At 34.9% G+C, this 25,015-nt stretch overlaps 1 protein-coding gene and 1 pseudogene across 2 annotated transcripts; both read left to right on the top strand.

The window, feature by feature from the left end:
* The first annotated feature begins 1,344 nt into the window (after positions 1 to 1,344).
* LOC124841629 (ATP-dependent DNA helicase homolog RECG1, chloroplastic/mitochondrial-like) lies at positions 1,345 to 22,685 on the top strand (annotated as a pseudogene). Its single transcript, XR_015782251.1, has 16 exons — positions 1,345 to 1,473; positions 1,570 to 1,637; positions 1,716 to 1,821; positions 2,158 to 2,697; positions 2,796 to 2,907; positions 4,005 to 4,239; positions 5,494 to 5,657; positions 7,476 to 7,557; positions 8,351 to 8,440; positions 9,203 to 9,436; positions 11,511 to 11,582; positions 17,428 to 17,580; positions 17,756 to 17,899; positions 18,754 to 18,912; positions 19,304 to 19,387; positions 22,412 to 22,685. The product of XR_015782251.1 is annotated as an ATP-dependent DNA helicase homolog RECG1, chloroplastic/mitochondrial-like (transcript).
* Positions 22,686 to 23,033: 348 nt separating this feature from the next.
* LOC148193143 (uncharacterized) lies at positions 23,034 to 24,985 on the top strand. Its single transcript, XM_088099366.1, has 4 exons — positions 23,034 to 23,090; positions 23,226 to 24,102; positions 24,442 to 24,796; positions 24,955 to 24,985. The coding sequence occupies exons 1-4, from the start codon at positions 23,034 to 23,036 to the stop codon at positions 24,983 to 24,985; spliced, it is 1,320 nt and encodes a 439-aa protein (XP_087955492.1).
* The last annotated feature ends 30 nt before the right edge of the window (positions 24,986 to 25,015 follow it).

Raw genomic sequence — 25,015 nt, 5'->3', positions numbered from 1 at the left:
TAACTTTCCCAGAATTATAAATATGAAATAATAATTGATTATCATCTCAAATAATTTATTATTCTCGAGAATAATCACATTCTAGACAGAAACCCAAAGTCCAAAACCTACACGGATAAACTCCAAAACACATGAAAACATGCAAAACACACCATACATCCATACAACCTTGTATATACATGAATATACACTGACATACAAACATAAGCATCCAAAGCTCATCATCATGCATATTTTCAACCTAACAACCCTAACATAGTGCATATGATCATCACACTACTATTTACAACATATACTTGCATGGTAAAACCCCAATAAGATACCTTTAACTCCTTTTGACATCAATATATTATTATGAAAAAAGCTCAACAAAATCATACTGATAGAGAAAATCCAACACTAACATAATATAAATCCTATCACAATACACAAACATATTCTCACATATTCAATAATAAAAAACGACATTGCTTCCAAAATAATCAAAAACACATGCTACATATCACATACAACAAACAAATGTAAGTATACTACAATTCGTGTAACTTTAAGTTTTTAACTATATTTTTATTTCTTCAATTCTTAAATTAATTGATATTTGTTTACTACGTACTTTAGTTTTCATCTTAAAACATCCATAGACAAAAGACGAAAAAGAAAAGATCATGTTGTTTTTCGTTCTTCAGATTGATAATATCAATGTAAAAACGCTCACAATAATATTAGTATGATTATATAGCATAAATTAGACACATATACTTTCAATGGTTATTAAGAAAAATGAATCATTTTCTATTTTAAAAATATCAATGAAGATGAATAGTATTTTTTTATATGAATATATATTCAATAAATTACTTTATTAAACTGTAAGATATCATATATTTAAATTGGTAATTATGTTGTTATAAAAAATATTTACTTAACATTGATAATTTTTACGAAATTAGATATAATAATATAAAAAATAGTTATAATAAATTATAATTTTATAAAAAAGTAATTTATTTTGTTTAAATTATTTTTATATTTAAATAAATATATACAATGGGTGAGTATTATACATAACTCCAAAAAGAAAGAAACACCACTAATTTTCTCACATTTTTTTTGTGCAAGAATGATAAGTTCTTCCATCCTTTGAAAAACTCAATATTAATAAAATTTTGGAAGTATGTTCATGTATTAATGGTGTAAGTGATACTCAAACAATTGTGCTATTGTACTCAAACAAATCATCACATAATATCTTTTCACCTCCCTCACTAATTTATATGTGAATATTATATCTTTTAAAATAAAAAACTTTCAAAAACAATTTTTAATATTTGTTTTCCTGTGTTCAGTTTCACAACAGCTAAAGAATACACAGACCCTTCATTGATTCTCTTGCAGTTCGGTTTTTGTTTCTGAATTTCTTTCTCACCCGTCAGGTCCAACGCTGGACACGACGGCTCCAACAACACCGCAATGGTAATTTCTAGGTTTCGCATTCTTATTTCTTTCATTTACCTTCTTTTTACACTTCCTTTCTTTGATCTTTTTGTTCTGATTCCGGCGTGTGTTCAGTGTATTTGTGGCAAGCAAATTGCAACTGTTGTGGTCTCTCAAGGTACTTTCCTTAACAGAAAAATGAGGTGAGTCTCGTTATTCTTTGCATTTTAACCTTTTGAAGGCTTATGTGAGCGAAGTTGAGGCATGTGTCCTTGTTGCAGGTATTGCAATTTTCTACCTTGGAAAATGTGTTTCCGGCTAAAGCATAAGCTCGCAGAGAAGAAGTCTATTCGACGGGTCGGAAGCTGTTCCAAGTTGCGGAAAAAAGTAGGAATAATAGTGTTTCATGAAAATTTGATGTGATTTTAATATTAGGCTGAAATAAAAAAAATAAAGTAAATAAATTTGAAGTAGTTTCTAGGGGTAGGGATTAAACCTATATTGACTGAAGATTGAAAAACCTATTCGTAACGTTGTTTATGCAAGTTCAAGTTGATGGTATCTAATTGATTGGCATTGAGGTGCCTCAAGAAACGTTGTTTCTTATGCTGATTTTATAGTTTATCACTTTGAATGTCTGACTAGATGTGCTGATAATTGGTTTATAAATGTCTATAGCTGCCATATGAATGTAGCATTGATTTAAATTAATTATACTTACAGGTAATTGCTGTCATGGATTACAACCTTTCTGACCTAATTGGTAATGGAAGTGATGAAATGAAATCTGAAATGAGTCCCAAAGATGCATTAGATGATGTGGACATCTCTTTGATATGTAAGAGGTTTCCATCAATTACCTTGGGTAGCGCTGCTCGAGTGGATTTGTATGATGGGACTACATCATGTTCTGAAACAATGAACTCTTTGACAACAGAAAATTTTGAAAATTGTTTTTCTAATTCTTCAGAGACAAGGTGGGTTCAAAGTGCTCTTTCTGAAGAATGGCCTTCTTTATATGTCAAGCATTCTAGTGTATCATCTTCCACATCAGGAAAAGATTCTTTGCTGCCTGATTTAATGTCTTCAATACAAGAAAAAAATTCAGATCAAATCACCGGGGAAGATTGTCAAATGAAAGTGGCAATGGAGTCACAGCCAAATCCTACACTAAGTGAGTTATTTCTTGACAAGTCTATAAATTGCATACCTGGGTTGAGTAAGAGGCACTACAGGAAGCTGGAGGACTGTGGATTTCACACTGTGAGTTCCTGAAAAAATTGTGTATTTTGCAAAGTTCTTTGATTTTCTGTTTTGAAAGGATGGCTTGGATTCACATTAATGCCTCTCTTTATGTGTAGTTACGAAAATTGCTGCTCCATTTTCCACGATCATATGCTAATATGCAGAATGGACATATTAAAATTGATGATGGGCAATATTTGATTTTGTTGGAAAAGTCTTATCTTCAAGGTGAATCTATTTCATATGAAAATTTGTATCCTTTTCTCTTGGCATAAGGTTTTCTTGGTGCTTGATTTGTCACTTGAATTAAATATTGTGGCTGATGTATGCTTGCACATTTGTCATTATCCAATTGTTAATGGCTTTGAAGATCCTTTAATGTGATTGGTTGAAAGGTGGAAAACGGAGGATGACTTTGAGATGATTTTTTATTTGATATAAAGTACTTTTTATTTCATGTGTTGGAAGTCTCACATCAACTAGTGATAAGGCTAGTTTAGAATATATAAGTGAGTGCAAATCTTATCTTACAAGCTGATTTTATAGAGTTGAGTTAGACTTAAAGTCCACTTCTTAATACCTTTCCCATCTTCTCACATTCCACCTGCTTAAACAATGATTGTAGTTAGCATAATGTCATAGGACTAAAACTTTCTGTAGTAACTGTAAGTAACTTGATCCTGAAAGTCTTGATTTTGATTTGATGCTATTAAAACATATGGTTTTATCATATCATGCCTATCTAAAATGGTTACTTATCACATATATACCTGCATATGGCCAGGGAACCATTAAATCAGCTGTTCTTGCTTTATTCCTTAGTAGGCTTAAGCATCTTTATATAGTGATTTAGTTAAATTGGTTTCTTAATCATACTTTGGAACTATGAAATGTTTAACTTTTAAACCGTTATTTTCATTTCTTTTGACAGAATGGAACCTTTCAGGAGCCTAAACCCAACACCTTAGTTAGTTCATGACATGGTATGGGGTCAACCTCCTTGACCAAGTGATCAAAATTTTAATCCTTGCTCTCCTTCTAAATAACAAAATTATGAATTTCAATGTTGTGAAAAAAATGGTTAGCATATTGTCTATTCTTCAAGCCTAAATAGCATTTGTGTGAGGGGGAGTAAAGGATGGCAAAAGCTGTTAATGTGCCTTCACCTAGGCGCTTAAGCTTTTGGGGTAGTAAGCCATTGAGGCTCATGACATCACTGAGTCTAGCATCTATTCACATGCCTGTTATTGTGTGTAAATTACATTTAGAAACTGATGGTGATTTATAATGTTTTAAGTTGATAACTTTTAGTCTTTCCTTTGCAGGGGTGTCAAAGCTAATTATTCATTGTCATTTCTTGAGGTGGTTGTGGGCTGCGAAATTGCTGAAAGTGAATGTGGTTTTGAGCATGTGACCACTGATGCTATTGGTGTGCAAGAGAGGACAATTTATTTACATCTAAAGAAATTTTTTCGTGGTTCACGTTTTACCTTCAAAGCTTTTCTTCAAAGGCTTGCAGAAAAGTATCAAGAGGGAGACATAGTATGTGTTGGTGGCAAGGTGAGTTTGGTTCTCCCCCTCTTACCCAACTAGTTTCCTTATTGTATTGCAAGTTTTCAATGTGTGGAGGGATTGTAGTTTCCTCAACTTCTTACAGATATCATAAATATGGGTGTTGAAGAAGGTGATAATGTATGGACTATGTGAAATAATCTATATTGCGTTCTTTATGTGGGAGTGTGTTTGAAGTTGTTTACCCAAACAAAACCTTAATATTAGATTTCATCTTAAACAAATTGTCATTATTTATTTACCCTCAGCACCCTCTCCATTGGTGCCTGTCAAAGTATTTGTCTTGATAATGTTTAGGTGGAAGGGTTTTGGGCAGAGGGACTAAAGCATTCTTTTGTCAAATTAAAGGAGTCGAAAAGATCAATTTTAATTTTGAAGGACCAACACAAACTTATCCCAAAATTGAGGAATAGAAACATATTTCAGCCTTTTTTTTAATTGAAAATTTATTATGATAATAATAATAATAATAATTATTGTTATTATTACTATTACTATTATTATTATTATTATTAATGTTGGGGTCCTTGTAAGGATCCATGGGCTTTGGAAAATGGGGATGGGGGAAAATGATCTTGAGGTGGGGAATAGTGATACTGCTAGGGTTATGGGAACATTGGGAATGTTGATATGGGAGCTTGGAGGAATCCTTGGCCCTGCCCTCCATGGTGACATGCCAAGGTCATGCTCAAATACCTTGGTCAATTTAGTAAGGGTGCAAGTAACGATGAAAGAAGAGATCAGTTTTAGACATAAATTAATGGGATATTAAATGGGCATGTTGCATTGTGATGAAAGACAAAGCATCAAGTGCTATTTATACTAGGAATTAGATTAAGCTCTAGATTCTGAGCCATGGTCAAATACAAGAATAAATAACTCATCGAAGAAAAAATGAAATTCTCTAGTATAAGGTAAGGTTCTAATAAGATAAGATCCCTAAAAATAATTATTGCTAAGTATTAGTAGTTATAGATATTATGCATCATTCTCATACTCTAAGATATTCAATATGTCTGTGTGTGTAGATATATATTCTAACCTGTCTTATTTTTTTAACTTTGTATTATGTTTAATTTAATTTAATATGATTGAGTACACTTTGCTTTTGTCTAACTTATTCACATTCTTGCACGCAGATAAAACCTTGTTCCTTCACATGTACAATATATATTAATATTCTGTTTTAATTTATTTTGGAATTGTTTAAGAGTGCACATTATTATTGATTTTTTAAAATAGGTCAGGACTATGCGTGCTAAAGATCACTATGAGATGAGAGAATATAATATTGATGTGCTTGAAGATGTAAAAGATTTGTCCTTTTTCGCTAAAGAGAGGCCATATCCTATCTATCCTTCAAAAGGGGGTTTGAACCCAAATTTTCTTAGGGACACTATTGCAAGGTTTGTGGTTTCCAAATTCTTTTATGCAGAATCTTATTTGTAATTTCTTTTTATAAAAACAATATTTCTTGTTTAGGAATGATAATTACTCATGATAAGGATGTCAGAGTGGGTCACTTTTTTTTTCCTTTTATAAAATCGAGTTAGGTTGACACCCCATTGTTCAACAATCATTTCCCATTACATGAAACAATTTATTGAAAAGAAAGAAAAAATAAACAAAAATATGTGGGGTCAAACCAAACTCATGTTTAAGAAAATACAAAGCAAACTCCCTTAAAACTTAAGCAAAAGAAAAAAAGGGAGTTGAAATCTATTATGAAAAAAATCTAGCATAATCCCCAAATTTGCAAGCTTATCTGCACAAAGATTTCATTCAAGAAAAATGTGGGTTACTTTGAACTCTATAGCATCACAACTCTTCATGCATGTTTGCCATCTCCCTCAAAAATGACCATGGAACAATTTGAGGAGATGAAAGGACTTGGCAAACCAAAGTAGAATTACATTCCAACCACACCCGGCTATAACTATTAGCCCAAGATGTCTCAATAGCCAAAATAATCCTCATAATCTCAGAATATAAAGCATTTTGACTACCCAAATAATAAGAAATTTTTTCAATATATTTCCCTGACTACCTCTGAAAATTATGCAAGCAACATGACCTGGATAAGCTTTAGCAACTTCATCTGTATTAATTTTGATCCATCGGACAACATGCATATTCAAGTAACTTGAAGAGTCTTAGTTGCTTTCCTAGGCCTAGTTTGAATATCAAAGAATTTCAATATAGAAAAATTAATCATATCGTTCCACATAGTTACCAAATAGCCTAACATATACCTTTATAACTCCAAATCTATACTTTATTGAAATCTAAAATAATTTCTCATCCTCCACAACATCCCTATAGTATAAGTAACAACAACCAAACATACATCTTTCACTAAAATACTACCATCAGCTTACTTAAGATTAATATGAAAGAAGTTTCTTATTTCAATTAATTTATTTGAAACAATGCATTATATATAGATAACTCTAACCCGTATATTAATTACATAAAAATCTCTAGAATTTTCTAACAACTTCTAACAGCTTAGTAGTACACTTAATATCCTACTAGCAACAATGCCATGGTGAATGGATATACTTAAGAAAGATACACAAGAATATTGGAATGAATTTGAAAGAGTGTCTTCTCCTCTCCTAGGATTACATATTTATAATTACTTGGGGTACACCACATACAGTGTATTAGAGGGAAAATAAGGGATTTCGAAGAGATGCACCTTGGAACTAGTTTTAGCACAAAACACATAGCACCTTACAATAAATCCTATTGAAGACTATTTATTCTAACACTTCACCTCAAGCTAGATCATAAAATTTGTATGTACTGAGTTTGGAACAAATAAATTAAATCCGAGGACCTCAATATTTCAACTTAAATCCAAATTTGTCACTACCTCAATAGACTGAAAATCAGTGTCCAACACTTCCATACAATCTGATTCTGGTTCAACAGCAGAAGTTTCTCCTACTGTATTCAATACATTTGTTTCATCTTCTTCTGTGTCAGAGTCTCCTCCTGCACCTTTCTTTAATACTCATCCCATGCAAACCAGGTCGAAATCTGGTATTTTTCAGAACAGAGTTCATCCATCCTTGTTATCTCATTCTGAACCTAACAGCGTTAAACAAGCTCTTAAGGGTAAAAATTGGATGACTGCAATGCAATAAGAACGAGGTTTTAATGAACCAAAAATTGGATGACTGCATTACACTAATTTATTACTCTTTTATCTTCTCCAGAGCTTTACAAGCCTTGCCTGTCAATGTAGATCCAATTCCTAAAGGTATCACAGAGCAATTTGGACTACCAAGTCTTCATGATGTAAGGAACTCTAACTTCAAGAATTCTTTATTCTATTTATGAAATTATTTTCCTACCTGCCATATAAGTATCGTCAACTACGTTGACAGTATAGACTTTTTTTTTATTTTTTGTTTAAAAATCATGTTAGCTATCACTATGTACTTTGATATCTTAGTTATGCTGATAACTCAGAAGGGTATCTATCATTTGCCATCACATGATAATTTATTACACAACGAAAATCGAAGAAACAAAAAGTATGGGGGACTAGACCAAACCCATATAAAACAAATGAAACAACTTCCCAAAACATATACAAATCTGTCTGCAATTAACATTTTTTCTACTGCTTGCTGATGAATTGAAAGTGTTGTGGTGTTAGAGGAATTTGAAATTTAGTGAGTATTTGACTTAGAAATAATTAGAGAAAGAGGGTTGAAAAGTTAAGGAAAGACGTACATGTACTCTTGAAAATCAACTTGCATTGGCCAGTTTTGGGCTCTATAAAACCTAAACCTGAAACCCTGAATCTTTTATATATTTGTCTTTTTTTCTTTCAGTATTTCTCTGTTTCTGAAGTGTTCTACATATTTTGGGCTGCAAATTTGATTTTTGGAGTAGAATTGCTCTAATAAAGGAAACGGGGTGGCTTGGACTTGGCGGTTGTGTGCATTTATTATGTCATAATTTATTTGTAATTATGATGTTTGAAAATCAAATGCTCTTTCATTCCTATTTTTCTGAAACTTTATCCCAGCTGTTCCCCATATTTTTTACTGAAAGTTAAAATTTTTAAATGATAACCATGTAGGCATATATTGGAATCCACAAACCCAAGGATATAAGTGAAGCTGATTTGGCTCGCAAGAGACTCATATTTGATGCGTTTTTTTACCTGCAGGTGAGGTCATTGTTTTATTTCAGATTTTATTTTGACAACTCTAAAATTTTTCCACTGTGAGAAATACTAGCAATGCATTCTCTAAGACTCTTAAACATTATTATCGGTGAACTTTTTATTAGAAGTTACAAAATTTTATGTGCTCTTTTGAACCTGGTAGAAGAATTTGTCCAGATTCATTATATCTTTTTTATAGTGATGAATATGCAGATTCATGGATCCTATTTAAGAGCAACAAATCTGAATGAATCAATTCAGATAAATTCAGAATTAGGTGCATTTACTTTTCTATTCACCCAATTTTTAGAAGATATGCTTTTTAGTTTATTCATTAGATAACCAAACACATTAATGTTGACTGTCATTTTATTTGATAAAAGATTGTATTTGGAGACATCAAGATTGAGTTTGTTAATTCAAGTGAGCAGGTAATAAATATTTTCATTAAATCTTTAATGAGACCTATAATTGATTATATTTGTAAAAAGCTTTATACATATGATTTATATGCACCAGTTTGAGAGGGAATGTTAGGTATTGTTAAGATATTGTTAGTGACAATATTATTTATATTTAGGCTTAAGCCATATTTTCCTGGTTGATTCTTCATTATAAATACATACCGTATGTATGTTGTGAAGTACTTGTTTGACCATATCGTAAGTGGTTTATTGCATTCTATCATGTTTTCTTGTAATACTTTATCCTTCTTTTTAAATGCTTCAATCATTCTCTAACTACATCTCTGCTGTTGGTTGTTAGTTAGGACGCTTATTCCAAATGCTGGAAAGTCTTGGTACACAAATAGAAAAGGATGGATTGCTTGATAAGTATAAAAGTCCAGAAAATAATGTTATGGGCACTGAGGAATGGTCTTCTCTCACCAAGAGGGTTATTGAGGTCCTTCCATATACTCTTACAACCAGTCAACAACATGCTGTTTCAGAAATTATTTGGGATCTAAAAAGACCAGTTCCAATGAATCGGCTTCTTCAGGTGTGGATTTGTGTCCTGTTGTTGTGGCTTTAGTGCTTCCTCTAATTTTTGTAGATATGTGGTCTCCACATTATAGTCTTTATTAGTGGGTTTTGGTTTTGTGTCCCCAGTTTTGTATTTCTTTTAATTGTATTAAGAATGGTGCATATGATTGGTCAAGTTCTGGTGCTAACCAAATTAGGATCGCAACCTGTATAGTGATGGAATAACATTCTTTTATTTTTTATTTAAAAAATAATTCACACAGTACAGTGTTCCCCTAACTTTTTTTAATGAAAGTGCTAAGGTATCACTATGGTGTTAGCCATCGGAACTATGTTGGCACCACAAACAACATCAATACATCAATAGAATGTAACACCTCAAAATATCATAAAAGAAAGAAGAAAATACAAAGTAACCGGGGGACCAAACCTGGCCTAATCTCTAACCCTATAAAAGGGTAAATCAAATCTATCCTTGAAAATTTTGGGACAAATAAAGTTAGGAACATTATCCCATCAAACATATGTTAAGAAGTGGGCTTTAAGCCTAACTCAACCCCACAAAACCGACTTGTATGGTGAGGTTTGCATCCCACTTATATATTATAATTTGACCTTATCTCTAATCGATGTAAGACTTCCAACACCCTCCTTTCACGTCGAGGTATAGACATCTCGAGCATGAGAGTAGAATTAATGGGTGGTCTGATAGTGGCCCGATAGCGGGTGGAACAGAATGCCACAAATCTCGCTAGGATAGACTCTAACCATAGCTCTGATACCATGTTAAGAAGTGGGATTTAAGCCTAACTTAACCCCACAAAACCTGCTTGTATGGTGAGGTTTGCACCCCACTTATATATTATAATTTGACCTTATCTTTAGTCGATGTAGGTCTTCCAACAACATAATCTTTAGATCTAGTGCCAAATTCAGAAAATTTATCAGCACATTTGTTATCTTCTTTAAACATATGCAAAAAATGAATACACATGGTATTACTATTTACAAAACAATTCAGACATATATTAGTATAAACTGTGACTTCCATAACCAGAATCACACCCATCACCTCAGCATATAAAGTTTTATGAACACCAAGATATGGAGAGTGTTATAAACTGTGGCTTCCACCATTTTTTACTTCCATCTGAATCTGCTATTGTATCATCTCGTGGTCTCTTAATGTTAGTTTCCCTTGTTGAGTTGTTCTCATCTGTTTTTTTTTTCTCTTATGAGAGCTCCTTTCCCATATCCCCAACAATTTTTCCAACATCAATTCTACCTCATTAATTGTGATTCTTGTTCTGAAAATCTGGCTGAAACGATCTCCTTTCCTCCATGATTTTCTCCAAAATTTTCATTATATAATTTTGTGAACTTATTTGAATTAAGATGTTATTCATATAATTTTATTTTCATGTATAGTAAACTCAGTTTACAAGTCGATTATCAAGTTTGATAACCTTGATTAGTATGCTAGTCATCGGTATTATTTTCTTAATTTGACATAAACTCAATCTTACGAGTCTATGTTAGCTCTCGAATTTGATAACATTGCTCATAGGAGAATAAAATTAAATGAATTGTTAAGATAAAATGAATATGGATCAAATTTCTCTTGTAAGTTAAAATCAACTTGCGCTTCTCAACTTTTGCAACTTCCGTCAAGTCAACCTGCACATAATTTCACCGTAACATAAGGGACAAGATTGATTTATTTTACATGGTTCATTTTACTTTCTTCTGTTATAAGGGTTTGTTGAGAAGTTTATTTAAAGGGTCCTTTGTTTATGGAATAATCAGATTATAAGATTAAATGAAATGACAAGGAAACTTGGTGTAAGCTCTTTATATGAACTTCATTCTTCATATCTTAAACCGGTTTACACAATAGAATTTGTACTCTAATTAGTAATAGCTCCTGTTCTTGTAAATTTTGCTTGATTTGTGGTTTGCTGTTTCTAAAGTTCACTTTTTATTAAAGGACTAATATTCTGTCAAAAGTGAGGTACTGTGTGTTGACTTACTGTGGTGAAAAGACAAACAAGATGTCATGTTATAATCTGATCTTATGTTGTAACTTTTAGGGTGATGTTGGATGTGGAAAAACTGTTGTAGCTTTTCTTGCATGCATGGAGGTTATTGGCTCTGGCTATCAGGTTGGTGTGCCTATTATATTTTGATTTCTTTTTGTTTCTTTATTACCTTGGTTTCTCATTAAATTCTTGGATGTTTAGCTTATGGTAATTGTCTTTAGTACCTATTGTTAGATGTTAAGTTGTGTGTTTATGTTAATTGGGCTTAGCCCATTCTGTATTTAGGGTTTAACCCTTATCTTACATTATAAATAAACTACCCTATGTGTATGCTAAACACATAAGGGAGATTTCTCCTAATCTTCTCTATTATTTCACACCTATCATTAGGTTTTTTTTATTACACTGTTTTAACATTTAATTTACATTTTAAAAATTATGAACACCTATCCCATTGGGAATTGTTCGCCCAACATCTATTCAAACAGTTAATCACTTTTAAAACACAATTAATTATTAGAAACTTAACTAATCTTAGATATTATTGACCATTCGTGATGTATGTTTAACCACTAGATAGGCAAGTACAAATTGATAGTTGTATATCATTTACTTTGTCTACCACAACAAAAATGGTGTCTTTTCCCTTTGATTTTGGTAGACCTCCAATAAATTCCATGGAGATGTCTGACCAAACATGTGTTGGTATTGGTAGTGGTTGCAATAACCTACTAGGGCCCAAAGTCTTAGTTTTATTTCTCGGACAAACTTCACACTGCATAACAAAAGCTTTTGTGTCCTTCCTCATGCCCTCCTAATATAAAACACCCGTGACTCTTTTAAGAGTATGAAAATAACCACTATGTCCTCCCGTAGGTGTTTCATGCAGCTCTTTAATAATTATACAAATTCTGGAAGAATTGCTTGGCAACACCAATATTCCTTGGTAGTACAGTCTCCATTTTTTGATCACGTAAAGAGGGTGGGCATTAGGGTCTATCAGTAAGTCTGTCATTATACTACTTAATTTGTTACTTTTCTCACCTCGTCTTCCCAATCTTCCCATTCTTGGGACTGCAAAAAGAGATGCTACTAAAATAAGCAAATTTGGATAATGCATCAGCCATAGTGTTCCCTCCAAAGCCACCATTACTGCTTGCATTCTTTCAACATTAGAGACTTCTTGCAAACAGAAATATCTGTCCAATCTATTAGTCCAGCCAAACGCATTTTCTCCTGCAAAGATTGGAATGCCGACCTTGAACCTCCTGGCATCTACCAATTTTGCTCATTTTCTCCTGACTTTCGGGCTCAAAACGCGTTCTGATTTGATCCAGATGTTGCAGTGCACGTGTTAGGTTTCTTTTGTCACGAAACCAATCTTTCACTCCTCATAGTACCCACTCACACACAAAAGAAAGAATATGAATGTATATTGCTTCTGTAATCAAAGAAAGAAGTGTTTACAATCTTTCCCCAAGGGAGCACTCTCCCTTCCACAGGAACAACCTCCTGTCAATACACTGAATATCAAAAATCCCCCTTCTACCAGACCCCCCTGCCTTCTTATAGAGGCAACCCACTTCTAACTATCCAACAACAATTAATTCCTAAACTGTTTCCTCTGTCCTGCACCTATTACCCATTATAACCTATCATATTATAGCCTATCATTACACCCTGTTGCAAAACAACCTTGCCCTCAAGGTTGGTACAATAATGCTTGTTCCCATGGCTCATCTTCATCATAGGAAGGAATCCCACTGGCTACTGCCCTCCAATTCAGGTCTGGAGGCATGGGTGGTGGTCTATATGAAAGAATGGTTGACTCCTTTAAGAGTTGCTTCTTTTCCAAAATTCCCATGGAGCATATGATTGTTCTATACTGCCTTTTGACCTGGTGACCACTTACATGGGCCTGGATTTTAACAATTTTCTGAGGAATGATCAAGAATTCTTTTCTCTTCTTCCAACCCCAAAACTTTTTTTTGTATTTTTATAGCAGTCTGGCTAAGCCTTCTCCTTGTCCAAATTTGTTCATCCTAGAAGCTAAAAAGGAAAGAGCTTGTTGATCTGACCATCCAATTTCATCATCATCATCATCATCATCATGCTGAGCTAATTGTTTCCTCTAAACGTCATATTGCAGCCCTGCAAGGAAATATTCCTGTCATTGGTCTTTTGGTGTTTTACATGTTTGTGACAACCATATCTTGAATTCTTGGATGAAATTTTTTCCACTCCCAGTCCCTGTAACTGCTGTTAAACCATCCAATACCATGTTTCTCCTGTTCCCCTCAACTATCCTTGGCAGAGTTTCTGCAAGATCTTCCCAAGAAGAATTCTTGGATTTTTGTTGCCAGGTCTTGAACCCCTGGACTGCTTTTTCTTCCAGGTTCTTTGATGGTTGAGTTTTGATTGAATTTTCTCCTTTATCTGAGGGTTGCTTTGCTTTCTTGATGTCTTGAAAAATATCTTTCTAAGCATCCATACTTATCTTCCCCTCTTTCTTTCCTTTCAAGACATCTTGAAGAAATTCCTCTCTCCTTCCTATTTTTCCTTCATTAACATAATCTTGATCTCCATTTACAAACGCTGGATTGCCTTCTAATCCTTTTTCCTGGTTCTGCGCCCTTGTTCCAAGAACTCGCGTGAGTTCTTTAAGTTCTTGGCGTATACCCTGTGTCTCTACTTTTAATTCCTCCAATGTTGTCTCCAACGAATCCATCCTTCCCTCCAGGGCATTCATTTTTCCATCCATCCTTCCCTCCAAATCCTTCATTCTTCCATCACGCTTCTCTCCCAATGATCCGACAGGTCAAACCAATTTGTTAGGTTTCTTTTGTCAAGAAACTAATCTTTTACTCCTCACAGCCCACTCACACACAAAAGAAAGAATTTGAATGTATATTGCTTCTGTAATCAAAGAAAGAAGTGTTTACAATCTTTCCCCAAGGGAGCACTCTCCCTTCCACAGGAACAACCTCATATCAAAAAGCCCCCTTCTACCAGACCCCCCCTCCCTGCTTTCTTATAAAGGCAACCCACTTCTAACTACCCAACAACAATTAATTCCTAAATTGTTTCCTCTGTCCTGCACCTATTACCCACTATAACCTATCATATTATAGCCTATCAACATGTCACCACACCCGACAACCCATTGATCAAATTCTCCATCCTCTTGAAACGTTCATTTTTTCTTCTTTTCCAATCTTTCTCCATCACGCACAATTTTAAAACAAGCGTTCCAAAACCTCTATTCTTGAATCCATTCTGGTGTTAACCATAAGCCTCTTACACTGCTACCACAGGACCAAGAAGGGAGCTCTGAATACCATTTGATAGGACACCTAGTAGCTATAGACAGATCCAAGACAAATTTTTGAATGATTTTATTATGAATACAGCTGTTCTGCCAATGTGGCAGGAATACAACCCAAGATGTCTTAGAACAAAGGTCTTTTCGAGAAGACCCTAACTCTCCCAATCCCTTTTCCTCCTAAAACTTCAAAAACTAGAAAACTACAGCCTAAAGACATACTATATATAATAGTCTGTTTTACAAGGATACAACTGTAAGAGGTTATAACTGCCTCCTTTATTTATTTTGCCTAGTATAGACTTTACCACTGAACCTATCAAATGGGTATGTAATAGTATATGTTGGTAACATTGTTCTTACAAGCAGTGACCACTATGACATTTCATAGACGAAACAACACCTTTGTCACCACTTTTAGACCAAAGATCTTGGTAAACTTAGATATTTCTTAGGGATCGAGGTAGCACAATCTAGCAATGGAATTGTTTTTATCAAAGGAAGTATGCATTTGATATTTTGGAGAAATTGGGTTAATGAGTTCAATGTTTGTTTATACACCCATAGATCTCAATGCCAAACTCTTATTTAGTTAGGGGAAGTCTCTCAAATCTTGAGAAATATAAAAGATTAGTTGGAATGTTTAATTATCTTATAGTTACTCTCCCTAACAGTTCTTTTGCAATTAGTGTAGTCAATATAAAAGATTAGTTGTAAAGTTTAATTATCTTATAGTTACTCTTCTTGACATTTCTTTTGCAATCAGTGCAGTCAGTCAATTTCTTAATTCTCCTTGTACATATTATTCGAATGCAGACATTATTAATGTACATTAAAGAATCTCCTAGAAAAGGTTTGCTAAATGCTAACAATAATCATTCTGAAGTTGTTTGTTATTCAGATGTTGATTGGATAAGATATTCTTCTAATAGAAGATGCACATCCAAATATTGTGTCTCCATTGGTGATAACTTGATCTCTTGGAAGTGCAAGAAAAAAAATGTTGTGGCAAGATCTAGTGCGTAAGCAGAATTAGAGCTATGACCTAGCCACTTATGAAATCTTTTGGCTTAAACAATCACTTAAAAAGTTGTGATTTAGAGATGTCACTCAAATGAACCTTATATGCGACAATCAGATTGCTCTTCATTTTAGTTCTAATCTCATCTTTCATGAAAGTAGCAAACACATTAAAATTACTCGTCATTTTATTTAAGCAAGGATTATATCTGGAGACATCAAGACTAAGTTTGTTAACTCAAATGATCAATTAGCAAATATTTTTGTTTAGGCTTTATGGGGACCTAGAATTGATTATATTTGTAACAAGTTTGGTACATGCGATTTATATGCACTAGTTTGAGGGGGAGTGTTAGATATTGATAAGATATAATTGGATATTGTTAGTTACAATATAATTTGTATGTGTGCTTAGTTCATATATAAATACATTATCCTATGTGTATATTCTACATTAGGGAATTACTCCTATACCTAGTTTTTTACTATTTCATAGTTAGTTTGAATGTTGTTAATGTCCCTAGCATTGTGGGTGAAGCTTGGACAAAGAAAGAATGAAGATGGATTCATTGAAAAACAATAGTACTCATGAAGTTGTTGACAAACCCAAAGAAAAGTGTATTGTTGACTGAAAATGGATATTCACATTAAAATACAAGTCTGATTGGTTTATACAAAGGTACAAAAACAAGGTTGATTGCCAAGGGATATCTTGAAGCGTATGGAATAGACTACCAGGATGCCTTTGCACCATTTGCTAAAATGAATATTGTTGCCCACTTTGATTGGAAACTTCTACATATTTTTGTTAAAAATACCTTTCTCCATGGAGACCTATAGGAAGAAATCTACATAAATTTCCACCAGGGTTTGAAAGAGAGAGAAAAAATAAAGTGTGCACATTGTGGAAGGCTCTTTATGGACTGAAACATTCCCCTAGATCTTGGTTTGGAAGATTCACAAAAGGCCTCAGCCATTTGTGAGCTTGTTTGGCTTAAGCAATTGCCTAGAGAGTTACAATTTGGAGATGTCACTCAAATGACACTTATATGTAACAATTAGGCTATTTTTCATATTAGTTCTAATCTTGTCATTCATGAGAGGACCGAACACATTGAGATTGATTGTCATTTCATTTGTGAGAAGATTGTATCTAGAGACATCAAGATTGAGTTCGTTAACTTAAGTAATTAGTTAGCAAATATTTTCACTAAATCTTTACGGAGATCGAGAATTGATTATATTTCTAACAAACTTGGTACATATGATTTGTATGCACTATCTTGAGGGTGAGTGTTAGATATATTAGATTATTAGATATCTTAGATAGATATCTTATCTTTATCTTTTATCTTCAGTTATTTTATTATTATTCTTTATTTTTATGTTGGGCTTGACCCATATTTCCTCTATAAATACAGTACCTGTGTGTATTTTCTATACAAAGGAGATTAATCCCATACATAGTTTCTCACTATATTCAATACTTTTTAAGTACATGCATGACTACTAAGCAACCACATTTACACATGTTTGATGAGCGGATACACATTGAAGAATTCCCAAGGTTATGAATTACATTAGTCTTGTATTATACTAACATTAGGTCGTCTTGTTTTATAATAGGCTGCTTTCATGGTTCCAACTGAGTTGCTTGCAATCCAGCATTACGATCGTTTGCTTAAATTGCTTGAAAAGTTGGATGATGGCATGAGCAACCCAACTGTTGCTTTACTCACAGGTTCAACCTCACTAAAACAATCCCGGATGATTCGTAAGGTATGCTTTACTAAAAAGTATGTGATGTCCAATTGATGTGAACTCAATTTTTCTTTTCTTGAACCTGTGTGAGGTATGCTTTAGTAAAAAGTATGTAATGCCCAAATGATGTGAATCCGATTATTCTTCTCTTGAACCTGAGTGGCATTCTTTTAATTTTATCTGTCATGTGAAGGGTATCCAGACTGGAGAAATCTCGATGGTCATAGGAACCCACAGTTTGATAGCAGAAAGTGTAGAATTCTTAGCCTTACGTATTGCTGTGGTGGATGAACAGCATCGCTTTGGTGTGATTCAAAGGGGAAGATTTAACAGTAAGGTGGTTCAAAGCTTTTTCTTCACGTTTTATATATGGTTTCGTTATGCTTGCACAAGTGCCCATACTGTGAATGTCACTAAATGTCATCTTTTGCATCCATTTTGACATTGAGCTGTCAAAATCATAACAGAATGAAGTAATTTAATTGATAGAAAGGATTGCAGTGCAGTGTAGAACTTGATGTTTCATCAATCGAAGCAATAACAATAGGTCACACTCCATTCTGCATATCTAATATGGAGATTCCCTTACATCAATTATATATTGGTGTGGCTTTTTTTTGTTGCATAATCAAATGAAATATTAGTAGCTTCCTTTCCAATGTTGCTTATATTTTGGTTATTTATGTATGTATATTTCGTGATATAGAATGTTGGTTTTACCATTAGCAATTAACTAGAAGGATTTGCATAGTGTAGTAAAAATATAGATTTTAGATTAATCCAAATGACAAAAAGACTTATGATGTTTGAGTATTTTGAATAAGGTATTTGTTTTTTGAAATATAAGTAGTTATAGTTCATTAACTAAATTATGTAGTCCATTAAACAAGATATTTACTTAAATTTTAGTTCTATGGTATAATTTTAAAAAGCTGATTGATCATCAAGTGAGTCTTCATAAGAGTTTTACAGTTGCATAGATTAGATAAGTATATCTAACCGTATACATTCATGGTATGTTTTTGTGGAAATTATGTGTGTTCCTTGCTGCTGCACAAAATGCAAATTGCAACTTGCATATTGCTTATATCTTTCATTCCTGAAGTAATGTCTTAGAGTTGCTCTTTTCCCTCTTTTATCTAAAATTTTTAGTAACGTTATCATTGTGGTCTCTTAACTTTTCTCTTCTAGTTATACTATGCATCTTCAAATTCAAACATGGAAGAGGCCGTCACAGATGATTCCTCAAAGATTGATGCTTATATGGCTCCACATGTTCTTGCAATATCTGCTACTCCTATCCCAAGAACACTTGCACTTGCTTTATATGGTGACATGTCATTGACACAGGTGCTTAATTTTTCATGTCCATAATTTTGATGCTAGAGATCTTTTGCCTCCCTCTAGATGAGTTCTTTTGCCCTCAATGTGTTTTGAATTTGTGTGAACACGTGAAGTGATTTCTACTTTGTTTGGAAGAACAATTATCAATTATCTAATTCATATGTAAAGGATGACACAACTATGGTCTGTATGCAAAACTCCATCATTCTAAATTTGAGAATGATATGATATTGTCCTTCCAACTTTTCTGGCTTTTCATGTATTTCATTTCTGATTCTAGTATAAAATTTTTTTGGAAAAAAGAGAACCCTGATATTATATGTTTTTGTTTATACCAATTTTCACACTTAAACGTTTAAAACCATTTTTCTATTGCAAATGCTTTCTTTCAACACAGATAACTGACTTACCTCCCGGAAGAATTCCTGTTCAAACGTTTACCATTGAAGGAAATGACAAAGGATTTGAGGATGTCTACAAGGTGACCATCCTACTGAAACTGTACTGTGTCTTTATTATTCTTTTTTCTGTTGTCTCTTCCTTGCCTTTTATTCCTTTGTCTTAAAATTAATTGATAATTTTACAATGTATTTGATAAAATCTTGATAATGGCTATATTTAGGTTTGTGTTTCAAGACCACGCATATGGTGCTTTATTTCTAATCTGTAGTGGTACAATTAAGGAAACAAACAATGGATGTGTATAAAAATATTGTCTTATTGGATTAATTCATATAATGTAAGACCCTATATAATTAAACAATGATAATTCTGTGTTAAACCAGATTAGTGCACTATAATTCTGAGTTGATTTAATCCTACTTCAAATCTGCTAAATCTCTTCCTGCAATGCACTGAAATCAAGCTCCACCATTCTCTGGAAACTGCACCACGTCACACACACTCAGTGCATTAAAAACGCACCAATCTGTGCATGCACACACGCCAAGTGTCACGGGAGAGAATTCCAAGCAGGGTTTGGTGTGCAAGTGGCAGACTATGAAACGCTCTCTTGTTTGATGTGGAATCCACTCAAAATTCTGAGTTTTGAGAAAACTCTTTCACTCACACTCACACTTCGTCTTCCTCAGAAAACCAAACCTTTCATCTTCTCCAACTTCTCACTAAGAACCTTTATCTTCTCTCTACCATTACTCACTTCCTTCAACTCCAATCCGTTTTCTGAAACCATAGGAACATTCACGGGCCAGCCAGCTCCATTTTGATCCGAACCTCTTTTGATTCTGTAACTGGTAAGCTCCAAACCACAATCTAATCTTAAAATTTCTAGGAACACTGTATCAGTTGCATGCAAGGATAAAAATCTGAGTTTCTGAGAACTCTCATCTTCTCTCTAAAATTACTCATTCATCATCTCCTCAAATTCTGTTTCAGATACTGTAAACACTGTCACTGCACCGTGAACATCAACTTGATTCGAACAGAATTGAGAACTGAACTGGTAAGTTCTCATTCTGCATAATTGTCCATTGAGTTCATGCTAATCAAAATTCTGGTTGCATGAATGAGTTATAGGTTTGATCTTTATGTTATTTTGGTATTTTAGATTTAGTGAAAGTCGTGGAGTGAATTCATTTGGGTAGAGAACTGTGAGTGATCAAGATAAACCTTAAACAATTGGAATTTCACTGCAGTAACAGGTAAGGGAAGCCTATAATTTTAATTTATACTGTATGTGTTATGATCTGATGTGCATGTATTAAATGTATGATGTTCGAGCTGTGTAAATGACCACAGTTATGAAATCTGGTTTTCTGATAATGTGATTGATCTGCATGTTGGTTTGGAATGTATGAAAATTATGAGGTTGAGCTGTTAAGAATGGTTTATGATATCTGATATGAATTCTAGTTTGGATGGGTCTGTCATGAACTGATACGGCTTGGATGAATGATATTTGATGTTGGATTTGATTTGATTACATGTTGAATTGATGATGCATGAACTGATATGGTTATTGGATACTTGGAATGAATTAGATGTTGAAAACTGTATGATAACATGTTGGAAGTGAATTAAATCTGAAATGAAAGTATAAAGTTAGAAAAATTGAAATCTGGGAAAAATTCTACTAAGTGTGAAAAATCTGAATTTCTGATCATTCTCTGTTGCTAAAAGGACGTTCGTCACTGGACGGTCTTAGACCGTTCGGTGTTTGGTTAGCATGACTTAGATTGGAATTCATTCATTTGGAATGAATTCTGCTCAAGAACGAGCGTCCCCCAATTGGGTGAATGAGCTTTCGATCTGCTCAGTACAGCTAAGTATTTAAAACTTTATAAAGAAGTGACGTTCGGCCTTAAGTCGAGCGTCCGTACTTATTGACGCTCGTCCTCATGATTGAGCGTTCGTTCTTATTGTTGTTCGACCTTATGTCGAACGTGCATTCTAAGAGAGCGTTCGTCCTTATATTGAACGTTCGTCCAAGTTGACGTTCGGTCTTATATCGAAACGTTCGTCCTAGATAACGCTTGGGTTTTACCAGCGTTCGTTCTGATTGTGCTCGGTCATTTACCTGGCGTTCGTTCAAAGCAGGGTTCGGTTTTATAATTGAACGCTCGTCCTTACCATTGAACTCTGAGCGAACGTAACTGGCGTTCGTCCAAATTGCTAATTAACGTTCGTTTTTCTGGCAGTGCTGTTTTCTGAAATCAAATTATATTGACTGTTTATCTAAACAATGTCTTACTGGTGTTATCCTTTGGATTCTACCTGGACTCGTTACATTCAAAATCTTTCTAAGTATCATTCATGTCTTTTAAAGATCAGTATTTTCAAATTATAAATTTTAAAGAGTATTAGGTGAGTTCCTTGGTTCTTTTCTCTTGTTCAGAAACAAGGATGCAGAGTACTGTAACATGTAAATTTCTATTTATTAAATGATGAACTTTCGTGAAATTAAGAGAGTGGAATACAGAATGGAAATATGGATTCAGTGAACTGTTTAATATGGTGAATTATATGTGGAATGAATTATTGGAAATGAATTATGATGAGCGTTCCAAGGAGGAACGTCTCTAATATGATTGATTGTTGATTTTTGTAAAGTATGACTGTGGGCATGCTAAGCTGGCTTGGTCCATCCTGATATTCCGTGATACACCTCTTCAAGTAGAAGGGGGTAGTCATGCGTGGGAATGGCAGGAGGTCCTTAGTCCATAAGTTAACATGGGCGACGTAAGAACGGACTTACCTCGAGTGGCAGCTGTTTGGTGTTACCCAGTTACTACACCACTCGGGTGCAAGGACGCCTGTAGCTACACGGTTCATACAGTCCGGACAGTCTGTCTATTATATAAGTATCTGTATGATTGTTAATTGATGAGCTTGCATGATGTATGTGTGGATTTAAATATAAATGTATGTGTTGATTGTATAAATTAAATATTATAAGCTTACCCTTGCGTTTCCATTGTGTTGTCTATTGTCCATGTATAATCCGTGTTGTCAAAATGCAATGATCATCCGTTGTGGATGTGAGCAGATGGTGGTGTATCCCTTGAGCAAGTGTTGGACGAAGAAAAGGTGGAGGATGCTAACCTTGTGGAGGTTGAAGTAAAATCGGAGCAGTAGGATTAGATTAGTAGTAGAGGTTATGTTTTCTGTACTGAGTTTTGGAAGTTCTGTATATAATTCTGCAGAATTTTGTATGCAGATCTGTTTTATGTATTTTGGTGGATTTCTGAACACTGTAAACTCTGCTGTAAGTTACTGAACAGTACTGTTTATTTATATAAGTGCTGTATTCTTTTGGCGCAGCGGTTATTTGTGTAAAGACTGTTTAATGTTGCTGTTAATTGTGATTAATTCTGAATTATAGTGATTACTATATTTTGGGATGTTACATTAGTGGTATCAGAGCAGTTTTGTTCTTTTAAGGAACACTGTAGGTATGAGTGCACTACGTTTTGCTGTGTGCTTATTATATGTTAATGAGTTATTGTTTTAACTCTCGAACTTTACTAACGCTCGTTTTTCTCTGATTCAGAGAACTAATGGCGCCTAGACTTCCTCCTCCTCCCCAACCGAATGAGTCCGATACGTCCAGCAACACTAGGTTGTTGGAAACCGTAGTTGAACGACTGCATCAACAGAATACTACACTGATGGAGCAAAACGCCACTCTGATGCAGCAAAACCAAGCTGCTATGCAAGGATTGGAGGCATCGCGTGTCAATTCTGAAAACACGCAAAGGCAATTGATGGAGATCCTGGCTGCAACTAGAGGTGCGCCTGGAGCATCTTCTTCAAACGCTGCTCAACCAAATGCTGAATGGAGTTTGGAAAGTTTCCTTCAGCATCACCCTGCCAAGTTCAGTGGCAAATGTCTTCCTGATGAGGCAGATCATTGGCTGAGGGACATTGAGAAGATTTATAATGCAAAGAGGTGTCCTGACGACAACAGATTGGCGTTTACTGAGTACTTGTTGACTGGTGAGGCCAACCACTGGTGGACGAGTGTGAGGGCTATCCTGGCCGACACTCATGCTCCTATCACCTGGGAGGTTTTTAGAAACAAATTTTATGAAGAATATTTCCCAGACAGCGTTCGCTATGCCAAGGAAGTAGAATTTCTTCAGCTGGTGCAAGGGGGAAAATCTGTATCCGAGTACACAAATTCTTTCAAACAGTTGTTGAGGTTTAATACGATGGCCACTAGTGAAGAGTGGCAGTGTAGGAAATTTGAGAATGGATTAAGAAGCGACCTGAAGGTGTTGATATCAAGTTTATGCATTCGGTCATTTCCTGCAATGGTGGAAAGAGCCAAAGTATTGGAGAAGAATATGGCAGAAGTGGAACGACAAAAGAAGCAGACACAGGTGACTAGAGGGTCGATTGTATCCAGGGGTACTGCCAACACGAGAAGTACTCCTTACGCTCGCCCAGGTCAGTCAAATGCAAGTGGATCACGAGCATTAATCACTGCCGGACAACCAGGAAACGTCACTTGTTTCCAGTGTGGAGGGCCACACTATCGTTCATCTTGCCCTCAACTCACGGGAGGAAAATTCTGCACGAAATGTAGAAGAAGTGGGCACTTGGAGAATGAGTGCAACATGGGTGGACGAGCTGTGTTGAGGCCACCGAATGCTGGCAGAAATCAGGCTAGAGGAGGACGAGCCCAAGCAGCTGGACGTGTTTATGCAATCACTGGTGCAGAAGCAGCGAGCTCAGGTACGCTCGTTACTGGCACATGCTTGCTGTATGGAATAAATTGTTGTGTGTTGTTTGACTCGGGGGCGACACACTCCTTCATATCGAAGGCGTGCGTTGATAAGTTGGGAATAGCTGTGAGTGAGATGAATTTTGATTTGGTGGTGTCAACACCAGCTGCGGGTGAAGTTAGGACATCTACCATGTGTGTTAGATGCCCTATTGAGGTAGAAGGACGTAGGTACAAGGTGAATCTTATCTGTTTGCCACTCAAAGATTTAGAAATAATTTTGGGAATGGATTGGCTCAATACCAATCGCATTCTCATAGACTGTGGCAAGAAGGAGTTGATTTTTCCAGAAGAAGAAGAGGAATGCCTTGGTGTGACTCTCGGTCAGTTAAAGGAAGATATTATGGAGGGCGCGGCTTGTTTTCTCATCATGACACATGAGGACCAAGAGCTGGGAGGTTTGAAGCAGGAACGAACGTCTGTTGTGGAGGAGTTTCTGGATATTTTTCCAGATGAAATACCAGGGTTGCCTCCTGTTAGAGAAGTCGAATTCACCATAGACTTGGTGACCACGGCAGCCCCTATATCAGTCCAACCATACCGTATGGCGCCTGCAGAATTGGTTGAACTTAAGAAACAGATTGAAGAACTCATGGAGAAACAATTTATCAGACCAAGTGTGTCACCTTGGGGAGCACCTGTACTGTTAGTGAAGAAAAAGGATGGCAGCTCTCGGTTATGCATTGACTATCGTCAGTTAAACAAGCTGACCATCAAGAACAAATACCCGTTGCCTAGGATTGATGACTTGTTGGATCAACTGCATGGGGCAACGGTATTTTCTAAGATTGATCTGCGTTCAGGATATCACCAAATCAGGGTGAAGGAGGATGACATCCAGAAAACAGCCTTCAGGTCTCGTTA

Source organism: Vigna umbellata, chromosome 9 (assembly GCF_029865625.1).
Source record: "Vigna umbellata cultivar VRB3 chromosome 9, Vumbellata_1.0, whole genome shotgun sequence".
In the NCBI taxonomy this organism is placed as follows: domain Eukaryota; kingdom Viridiplantae; phylum Streptophyta; class Magnoliopsida; order Fabales; family Fabaceae; genus Vigna; species Vigna umbellata.
The sequence above is the reverse complement of the archived record's forward strand: the minus strand, read 5'-3'. Positions and strand labels throughout refer to the sequence as shown.